We start from the raw sequence: 11,534 nt of genomic DNA on the forward strand, positions 1-11,534 counted from the left end.
AAACAGGATTGTATATGAAACATGAATGAAGCAGTTTTTTATTATATACTGAATTTGATGGGATAATAATAAAAGTACCCCCTTTCAGAGCTTCATTCTTTCTCTTCCAGGTAAATGAAAGTCCTTTTTTGAGAACTGGAGAAGGCTGGGATATGGTAGTCATATCAACAAAAAGCTGAGGAATTGGGGGGGGGTCTAAGGAGCTGAAGGAAAATAATGGCTGAATCCTCTGCCCTAAGAGACTCATTTGTGTTTGGACTTGTCCCTTTAGGATACCTTTGGGATTTAGGGCCAAGGCTTCCCATTGATGAAATGGGATGAAGTGAATAAGAAGATTCAATACTGGCATTTCAGATATTTAATTTGAATAAATCCTAACCAGAGACAAAACTATATGGGTAACCCACCAGACATTGACTGCAACAAAGCTGGATTAGGCAACATCTTTTCATGGTTGGCTTATAGGTTTCAAAGAGAAAGACAGGTGACCAATATAAAGCTGGCAAAATGCCCTCTGTCATGAGGGAGAGGCTGTGAAGAATGCTTAACCTTGGTCAGGTTATTTTATCAGCTCTTCATTTGTAAAATAGGCATTTGAAGATCAAAGTGGATCAGATGTGAAAGCACTTTAACCATTCTTGGTGGAAAAGGAAATTAGGAACGATTTCATTTGTAGTTCCCATTGCAGGGACTCCATGCACAAATTTGGATAGGCAGTTTGCCTGCCATTTCCTACATTTAGAGTCATTAAGGGATCTTAAATATCAATCTAATCCTATTCTCTAATTTTACAGATGAAGAAATAGGCCCAGAGTTGGGAGGTAACCTAGCTAAGGTCATATAGCTAGTGACTAAGAGGATTCAAACCCAATTCCACCACTCTTTCCTCCACCCTCACTGAATGTCCTTATAATCTTATTTAGAATATTTGGGGCACTGATTGGTATGTCCATAGTAAATAGCTAATATGTACAAGAATCTGACCTTATCTGTGTGGTCTAAGGGACTCTGCATTGTAACAGTAGGAAAAATAGAGCTTGTGTTTCATTGGTCTAATGAGTTGCCAAGTCCTGAATGGAAGAAAATCCTTTGCTAGTGGAGGGGTACATCTCTGGGACCAGGAGGCTCTGCCAAGAGTCTGAGCAGCCTCCCTAGGATCATAATGATCATATCTGTGTACATCAGAAAGAGGACTTGAACCCAGGTCTCCTTGGCTGCGGGGCCAGCTTGAGAGCCTAGATGCCACTGTTGCCTTATATAAAACTTTTGAATGTAAATCATTCTAATATAGAAATATGTTAAACATGATTGTATGTTGAAAACTATCTTTACATATCATTAACAGTGGTGTGTGTGGAGGAGTGGTATTGTGTGTGCATGTATGTATGGATCTGTGGAATCACTAGACTGATGGTTATTAGGAGTGTGTGTGTGTGTGTGTGTATGTGTGTATAAGTGATTACTGGACTAAATTGGATTATCAGATATATACAGAACATGAGAGCAGAGAGGTACTTTGGAGTTCATTTAATCCAAACCCTTTACTGTAGAGGTAAAGAAATCATATAAAGAGCAGAGACTAGGATCTGAGTGAGACTCCTGATCCCTCCCTCCATCTTGCCTCCTAATCCAGATTTGTGGCTCTGTCACTGGGGAGACACTTGTGGAGAAAGAGAAGAGCTCAGCCTGAAACCTGGAAGCCGGACCTTCCCCAGCATCCATCCGCACATCAAAGTAACCTTGAGCAACTTGGGGAGGTGGGGTGGGGGGAACCTGTGGACAGGGCAGGTGTCCAGGAGGAGGCAGGGTGTTAGCACTGAAAATAGGGGTTCAAAGCCAAGCCAACTGTGGTGTCTCACCCCCATATTAAAAAGCCCTGAATCTCTTCCTGATTAAATCTAGCCCTATTTCCTTCCTGGGCAGGCAGTTTACCTGGCGCCAACCCCCAATGGCTTGTGGCTCTCGCTTAGTCTTTCCCAGCACTTACCCAGGTACTAGAGTCAGTAGTCTTCCAGTCTCAGCTTTGTTTGGGGGGGGGGAAGGGCTATGTCTAGCTGCCTTCAAATCATCAACTCGGGTAGTTGGATTAGAATTTGACTAGGGGAACCTGAGAAGCCAAAGACCTGAGTGTGTATCCAATTTCCCTGGTATTTTTTAAGGATGAGGATTTCTTTATCTTCCCCTAATACCTTTAGCATTGCATCCAAAGCCCCTGATATCATTTTGTAAGGATGAGAATTTCTTTATCTACATTCTAAATATTTGGCTGGAGAATGTTTAGCTTCAGAGGTTCTTAGGACTTCAATATAAGCAGCCAGGGAGAGTTTTGAAGCAGGACAACTGGAATTTTAGAATAGGAAAAGATAGTAAGGGACAATCTAGCCAACCTGCTCATTACATAGTAGAAGGAATTTGAGACACAGAGAAATGACTTGCTCAAGCTAAAATGACTAATGAAAGGAAGAACAGATTAAAAACAAAGTATTCCAATCTTCTTAGAAGAATTGGGTGTATTGAGAACTCTTGGGAAGAGAGTGTCTTGGCAAAGTAATGGAAAATAGAGAGAGTACCGGAAGTATTAGCTAGATCATTATCTTCAAGTTCCTGGAAAATAAGGAATCCACTGTTGATTCCTTGTTCCAAGTCAGGAAAATAAGTGTTTGGTCAGTGCCCTTGAATGAAGATGAATCATGGGTTTGGATATCAGCTTCCATGATTATCTTTCACCTCTTACAGAGAATATGTGTCTCAGAGACGTTAAGTGAACAGCCAATTGAATTGTCAAACTGTTGGGAATGGGAAGAAATTAGAGAGTTTTGAAGAACTTGTCCTGTGACCTGGATTTCAACAATCATAGATTCACAGATTTAGAATTGAACATGACTTTTGAAATCATCAAGTCATTTTGTTTTACAGATGAAGAAATTAAGGCACAGAGAAATTCAGTGACTTGCCCAAGGTCACACTGATAGGGGAAGCTGATAGGATTGACTTTTTGTATTGAAGGTTGTAAGAGAGTCGAGTGTCAAACACAACCCCCTTTTATATAGGTCTTTTTGATTGACAAAGGATTTTCTTCATAACAATCCCATGAGATGGGTCATGTAAGATTCTCTGGGGAGTGAATTTCAGAAAAAGCTAGAAAGACTTAAATAAACTGATGCTTAGTGAAGTGAGCAGAATCAGGAGAAGATTACACACATTAACTACAACACTGAGTGATAAACAACTATGTTAGACCCTCAGCAGTTCAATGAGTAAAGATAATTCTAAAAGACATGTGATGGAAAATGCCATCTGTATCCAGAGTAAAAAACTATGGAGTCTGAATGTAGAGCAAAGCATATTATTTCCATTTTTTAAAATTTGTTTTGTTTTTTCCTTTCTTATGGCTTTTTCCCTTTTGTTCTGATTCTTCCTTCATAAAATGACTAAAAATGGAAATATTTTAAGCACGATTGTATATGTATAACCTGTATCAGATTATTTGCTGCTGTGGGGAGGGGAGAGTGAAAGGAGGGAGGGAAACAGAAAAATGTGGAATTCAAAAAATGAATTTTGAAATCTAGCTTTATGTGTGATCAGAAAAAAATTTGAAATTAAAAAAAGTTTTAGGGCTTCATTTTCTCCCTCTGTAAAAAGAGTTGGGGCCTTGGTAATCTTCAAACTCTCTTATAGAAAACAAGTTGGCTATCATTTATTAAATTCCTATGACATGCCACATATTGAGTTAAACATTGGGGATGCAAAGAAAGACAAAAATAAATCCCCGCTTTCAAAGTTTTCTGTGTTAGTGGTAGAATCAGAGATTAGAATTCAGGTCTCTTCTTACTTCCAGGCCAGTAATTAAACTCTCAGTAAAGCAAAAAATAATTAGAAATTAAATAATTAAGTACCATGAACAATCAAGTAACTGGGTCTAGAGTCAGGAGAGCACATGGAAAGAGTCTGAAGATTGCTTATGTGATTCTACATGTACATTAAAATAGTCACCCTCCTGTTGTGAGGGTGCAAATATATCAAACTGGAATTTTGATTTCCACCTTGAGAGTCCTAATTGAGAACAGGAGTAGTTTTTTTTTTTTTTTTTTTTTCTGCTTGGCCCCAGAGAAATCAGATTTAGGGCTGACAATAGAAAAATTCATAATGATAGCTATAAAAAAAATGGAATGGCAGAGCAAGTTTGTTTTCACGGAAGGTTTTCAAGGATGTGACAGAGCACTTGCTGGATGTGGTATAAAGGGAATTTTTGTTCAGAAAAGGATTGGATTAGATGGTTTCTGTCACTGTAAAAATTTAACCTCTTCATTGGAGCCTTTCCAGAATAAGCTCCTATGGCTAATGCCTGGACTATTGACCACAATCTCTTATGCCTACAAGAATACATAATTTTCTCTTTTTCCAAAGGGCAGTCTTCATAGGAAGGACAGACTATTATTACTTTCCTATAGCCAGGAAAGACTAAACTTCAAATCCAACCTCCAACACTTACTAGCAGTGTAGTTGTGAACAAGTCATTTGTCCTTTCTAGATCTCGATTTTTTCATCTGTTAAACAGAGATTGTAATGGTCTTAGTCATCTACCTCAAAGATTTGTTGAGACAATAAAATGAAATAAGACCTGTGAGATGTTTTGCAAACTTTAAGGATTAAAAAAAAATAAAAATAACGGTTGTTACTATTCACCTCTGCACAGTTTAGTGTGGTGATGAACTTGCCAAGAGGATTTAAGTCAGAACACTTCTATTGCTAACTTTATGATAGCAGTGTCAACTTGGGCAAGCTATCTAACTTCTTTAAGCCTCAGTTTTCTCCAATGTAAAATGAAGTAATTGAAGGCAATGATTTCAGAGTTTCTTCCAGATTAGATATTCTTGCAAAGCTGTGTTATCTCATTTGAGCTTCATGACAATCCTGTGGAATTGGTAGAACAAGTATAATTGTTCCCATCTCACATATTGAAAAACTGAGGCCCAGAGGAACTTAAATAATTTGCCTAATGTCACCCAGATAGTGTGTGGTAGAAGTGGAACTAGAACTTCAGTCTCTTGATATCTAAACCTCACTCTCTGGCTATTGTGGCATAGAGATATGTTTATATTTTTTTGTACGTGATTACAGATATCTATAACCATCTTCATTAATACACAAACACCTAAGATTCTTCAGAGTGAAAACTGTCTCCTAGAACACTCAGATGAATGAAATGCTATGCTCAATGAATGTTGACTGGTGCATTTATTTGCCTGAGGAGGATAGAAAATGCTTTTTCCTGGAGCTCTTTAAGAATAGAATTGATTGGGGCGGCTAGGTGGCATAGTGGATAAAGCACCAGCCCTGGAGTCAGGAGTACCTGGGTTCAAATCCGGTCTCAGACACTTAATAATTACCTAGCTGTGTGGCCCTGGGCAAGCCACTTAAACCCGTTTGCCTTGCAAAAAAAAAAAAAAACGCCTAAAAAAAAGAATAGAATTGATTTGTAGTTTTGTGGGAAGGTTTCAATCAAATATACTAGAGATAGGGGAACAGGCTAGAAAATGAATTGAAGATCCACCCAGCCTCCTATATTATGACAATATTGCTAATATGAATTTCAGGTCAGGTCATGAAATGAAGAAGAATTGCTATCTATATTTGTGGAGAAGGTATCCACATATCCAGATATGCTTCACAGATGACACAGGTTTCTAGATCACAAATAAGTCAGAGAATACCAAGCTTTTTAGAAACTTTGACCTGGGGACTCCAGCAACATAATAGATATATCCCCACAACATTCCTGTAATTGAGGCAGCAAGCAGTTTGTATTTTTAAAATAAAAGGAAACAGAATTATGTAGGTTGGGAAGGAGAGACTTGAGTAATTAGATAGTAAATCAATGACAGAGTTAAGAAAAAGGTACAAAATCTATATTTTTCCAGATAGTCTCTCCTTCACTGATCAAACAGATTTAGAGTGAAAAGAGGAAACTGAGATAAGATCCTAGAGTAGAAAGTGATCCCCCCACCAATGGAGACCTAAAAGTCCTTGGCATTTTCTCCTTTGAAATTTGTTTGTTAATAACAGAAAAGACTTTTCAACCTTTTCAGTCTTCTGGGACCATAGGACCTAGCAGAACCAGAGATGCTTAATGGGAGCAACAGCTACACATTGCCTTTTGGGATCTGGTGCATTTCTCCAAAAGAAGAATTATTGGATCATAGGATCATAGCTCCAGAGAAATGGATTCAGATCTAGTCTCTGAAGCTTACTGTTTGAGTAAACTTGTGCAAGTCTTTTAAACTCTTTAACCTCATCTGTAAAATAAGGGATTTGGTCTATGAGGTCCCCTTTAACTCATCTATGATATACCCCCAGAAAACTTCTCTGAAGTCTGATTACTCTGTATCCAGACCCGTGGTATAGCCAAGTAGTTCAACAATCTTCCCCCATGAAATCATCAGATTCTTATAGCATCTAAACTCTTGCCATGAAACCCTGTTTCTGGAGCAGAGAAATGAAGAAAGGAGAGACTAATATAGTCTATAATTCTCTAATATCTTAGTCTAATGCCTTCATTTTTCAGATGAGGAAACTGAGGCTGAAGGTTAAGTGACTTACCCAAAGTTAAGTAGGCAGAACCGTGATTCAAACCCAAATCTTACTCCAAACCCAGTATTCTTTCCATTAAACCATGCTGGAGGAAAGAACCTACAATAAATTACTGTGAGAGCTCCCTTTCAGTGGCAGATGTCTAGAGCGAAGACATTCTCACAAAACAACAATAACTCTCCAAAACCAGACTGCTCTGGGACTAAATTTTTGGAAATAGCCAAGTAGGTCAACCATCCTCCCCAATTGAGTAAGCAGATAGATTCTGTCAGCACCTAAATTGGTGCTGTAAAGCCCAGGTTGTGTGGGCAGAGAAATAGGGAAGGGACAGAAGAAAGCATCAGGAATCACATTAATAGATTTTGGGGAAGATAGCCTGGTTCATCAGAACTGAAGCCTAATTTTATATTGAGTTCGGTAAACTGGTTGTTAAAATGGCACTTGTAATCAGGGTTCTCTCTAAGATGGGCTCCTAGGCAGCCATCCAACATGGAAATCATAAATTTACATTCCTTATTCTTTTTTAATGTTCATAGTCATGTTCATTCTATCTATAGGTGAAAAAAAATGGACAGAACTATGCTTGTGATATTTATTCATTTCTTAAAACTCATAACTTTGAAATATTACATTTTAATTCCTTTTTTTTTTGTTACTTCAGTAAACAAACATATAACACAAAGAGAAAAAGTGTCCAACAACTAGGGGGTGACAAACTGTCATTTATCTCTACTTTGTGTTACACCCCAAATTCCCTGATATTCCCTGAACAGTGAAATCAATGGGAAGCTGGGACACAATGAACCAATAGAAATATAGATTTCAAGGGTTATCTTATCACCCATTTCAGAAGCCATGGAAATAGAAGAAAAAAGAGTGAGAATAGGTAGAATGAGTTTATATGTTCCAACCTTGACTGCTGTGGTCATGTGGCTGCTTTCATTCATAAGGATATATTTGCTTACAGTGAGTAATATAACATAATCTTGTTTTGTGGACCTCTTTTATTGTTCTTCCTTCCTCCCTTCCTCTCTTCCTCTCTTCCTCCCTTCCTCCCCTCCGCCCTTCCTTTCTCCCTTCCTCCCCTCCCTCCTCCCCTCCCTCCTTCTTTCCTTCCTTCCTTCCTTCCTTCCTTCCTTCCTTCCTTCCTTCCTTCCTTCCTGCCTGCCTGCCTGCCTGCCTGCCTGCCTTCTTTCCTGCCTTTCTGCTTCTCTCCCTCCTTTCTTTCCTTCTAAACACAGAAATGTTGGGCATCCTTAGCAATCTACAATAACATTTGAAAGCCTGATCAAACTTATCATCATCAGATACTGTGTGATTAGAGTTTTTTTGGAAAAGGAACAAGCAATTATATAGTGCCTACCATGTACTAGACACTGAGGTAAGAGATTTACAAATATTATTTCATGATCCTCACAAAATCCCTGGGAAGTCGATGCTTTTTTTAACCCTCATTTTACAAGTGAAGAGACTGAGATAACCAGAGGTTAAGTGACTTGCTTAAGGTCACACTGCTAGTGAATGTGTGAAATAAAATTCAAACTCAGGTTTTCCTGACTCTAGACCTAGGCCCAGACCCTAACCATTATACCACTAATTGCCTCATTAGCAATCCAACAAGACTGGATTTGGAGTCTTGTGATCTGGTTTCTAATTTCAACTCTGCTTCCCTAAATCACTTGTTATCACCTCGAGTAAGTCACTGCCCCTCCTTTTGCTCATCTGTAAAATGAAGGTCTCCAATGCCCTTTTTGAATCTGAATGGTCTCCAACATCCCTTTTGAATCTGAATCTACAAACCTGTAAGGGGATGCTTTCAAAGTATTATTCTATAGTATCTAAAGAATATAAACAACAACTCAGAAAAGTAGTAGATAAAATAGATTTAATTTTTGAATGTCCTGGAGATGAATTAAGACATAGACAACATCTGGACAATTAACTGAGAAATACCAGCTCTTCTTATCCAAGCTCAGAGGCCCCGAGCCTAGAACCTCAGCACTCAGGGGACCTATCCTCTCTGAACAGGAATGAAGGATCTGTCCCCTGTACAGAAGCCAGGCCACTATAGCCCCAGCATTCCCACTGTGTTGGCAGCTCTGACTGACATCTCTGAACCATGGACTGTGACTGGTAAGGTCCCATGATAGCTGGCAAACTGGGTTCTGGAGAAGTGGAGATGACCTAGGACCAGAAGAGAGACAAATAGTTTATTAATACACAAATACCTGACCAAGCTTTGGTTTTCTAGATTTTTGTGGTTCTTGTGGCCCTTCAAATACTGGAAGATGACTCCCGTACCCTTCTTAGGATTCTCTTTTCCAGACTAAAGATTCCTGATCCCCTATCACTACAGTTTCCAGGTAATCCTGGTCATCTGCCTCTGAACAAATGAGCTAGTATTTCCCGGAAGCACCCTAATGAAGTGGAGAACAGAGAGAACTTGTTAACTCATAAATGGAATAATAGAGAATTAAAGAGGCATACTTTTTTCCCCCTCCAAAAATATTTGTTCTTATGGGAACCAAAGTTAACTTAGGGTTCCTTTATCTGTCTGTCACAAGGCCTCTGTTTGGGCATGGGATTTCCAGCAAGGTACATGAACTCACTCTTCACAAAAAAAACTGAGAAACAAGGGGACAGCTAGGTGGCACGGTGGATAGAGCACTGACCCTGGAGTCAGGAGGACCTGAGTTCAAATATGTCCTCAGACACTTAATAATTGCCTAGCTATGTTACCTTGAGAAAGCCACTTAACTCCATTGCCTTAAATAAATAAAATTTAAAAAAAAACAAAAAAATCCTGAGAAACATGGGGGGAAACTGAATGTTTCTTTGCTTTCCTATATCTGGTTGGTGGAATGTAGAAGTATCTGGTTGGTTTTTAAGCAATGATAGGGAACCTCTGGAAAGTCAAACTGAGAGAATCATAAGATTTAGAGATAAGAACTTTAGATATCACCTACTCTAATCCTATTTTTTTTTTTTTTTTTTTACAAATAAGGAAAGAAACTAAGATCTGGAGAAATAAAGTAACTTACAAAATCTCAGAAGTAATAAGGAGGAGATTTGGAATTTGAACCCAGGGCTTTTTTCTCCATAGGCACACTATACTTACTCTGCCAGTATGTTTTACTTCTTCCATCAGAAGATCAAGAACAGCATTCCCCAAAATATAAGAGATCTCGTATGCCACTGGGCCATTTACCAAAAGAGCACCTGACCTCCCCAACACCAAGTCTTCCTATCCTTCAATCTGTCCCACTAGTCTTCCTGAGAGAAGAGAATAATGGAGCATTTGGATGACGAAATCTGGCTAGGAGAAATATCACTGGAGAAAACACTGCCATTGGAAGAATAACCCTAATGCCTTTTGCCCATTGCAATCTTTGTAACATGGCTATATACAGAGTAGGTCCTTGATACATATTGGATTGAATGAAGGGGCAATTAAACCAGGGACTAAGACTAGAAACTTTAGTGTGACCATCAGCACAGACTAAGGGTTTTTATTGGTCCTAGGTTTCTGGTTAAATTGGCATTGCCAAAAGAGCATTGAAGGTTAATGAGTACCTTCCAGTAGAAATGGGAATAATAAAAAAACAATGGGGGTGGGATAGATCCTATCTAAAGTCTCTTCTGGTTCTGACATTACCTTATTCTATGAAGATTAGCTTAGAAGACACTCCAGCCCCAAACATTCTCTTCCCTAGTTCCAAATATGAGCCTTTGGAAACTGTCTCAAATAAATGGTTTGAATTTCTCAGGGAAAGAGGAACAAACATTATACCTGATATAGAGTGGTCAACTCAGAGGAATGTGGAGATATTGCCAAGGAAGCAGGTTCAGTGACTTTTTCCCAGTGTAACTTGGGTGGGGTCTGTGTCCCAGGGCAGGCAAGGGGAGGATTCCCAAATTCCGCAGCTTGATGTCTTCCTCCAGGCAAGTCAGACCTTATGGGTGGTCCCAGGCAGCAAGAATGTGAACCCCAAGACATGCCACTGAGGTTCTGCTCCCCACACTGCTTGGGCTGGGGTAGAATTAATGGGCAGGAAAGTGGGGACCCCCAGGCTTCAGGGAGCTGGGGAGAGCAGTCCCTGGGCGCTTGGGAGACTGGACTGAGGCTCTGGGTCTGGTCTGGACAGCAGCCCAGTCTGTCGGGACAGATTGGACAGCTCTGCGTTGCCCCCTCCCTCCTCCGACGCCTTAGACTCTCTTCACTGAGTCCCAGAAGGGCTGACAGGTGACCAATGTATCGGATAGCCAGTCGCAGGGTCTCGATCTTAGTCAGACTCTGTCCAACAGGTGCCACTGAGGGTGGAAGATAGTGCCGCAAATCGTGCAAGGCCCGAGACAGGTTGCGCATCCTCAATTTCTCCCGTTCACTGGCACTCCTCCTCTGCCCATTGGCTGGGCCACCTCGTTCCCTCCTGTTCCTTTGGAAAGAGACAGAAGTAGGGGGCTCTTGAGGGTGGCAGCCTCGAGCTTGGGGGAGGCTTTCAGTGGTGCTGGAGTGTCCATAGGATGGGGATGAGCCATAGGAATCAGAGGACGAGGTGGGGGAAGTTGAGTCCGAGTGGCTCTCCCACCCCCAGCCCCAGTCCTCTGGTAGCAGCCAATCCTCCTGCCTGGGGAACTGGTGGTGAGGAGAGTTAGCCATGGTTGTGGGGCACCTCCAGAGAGAGAGAGACTGGGGAGCAAGCTAGGAAGGCTGGGGTTTTTATCCTGAGACCAAGGTGTGAGATGACCCCCGTCATGTAGCAGAGAGGTGTCAAAACCCACAGAGCCCAGGGAAAGAATGGGGCAGGGGGGCTCTGGGAAAGGGAGCCCATTTGCAGAGGTGTGGATTCTGACTCCTTCTCTGCTTTAATTGAACCTCCATAGAGCAAGGAAAGTGTGGAAAGGACAATTCACATCTGAACGGCAGCTGTTAACATTCTCAC

At 40.6% G+C, this 11,534-nt stretch overlaps 1 protein-coding gene across 1 annotated transcript; it reads right to left on the reverse strand.

Moving 5' to 3' along the window:
- Positions 1-8,586: 8,586 nt before the first annotated feature.
- MESP2 (mesoderm posterior bHLH transcription factor 2) lies at positions 8,587-11,251 on the reverse strand. The gene is made up of 2 exons (XM_074231923.1): positions 10,382-11,251; positions 8,587-8,775 (listed from the first exon to the last, which is right to left on the reverse strand). Exons 1-2 carry the CDS (start codon positions 11,249-11,251, stop codon positions 8,587-8,589), a joined length of 1,059 nt encoding a protein of 352 aa, XP_074088024.1.
- Between the last annotated feature and the right edge of the window lie 283 nt (positions 11,252-11,534).

Source organism: Macrotis lagotis, chromosome 4, assembly GCF_037893015.1.
Source record: "Macrotis lagotis isolate mMagLag1 chromosome 4, bilby.v1.9.chrom.fasta, whole genome shotgun sequence".
Lineage (NCBI taxonomy): Eukaryota > Metazoa > Chordata > Mammalia > Peramelemorphia > Peramelidae > Macrotis > Macrotis lagotis.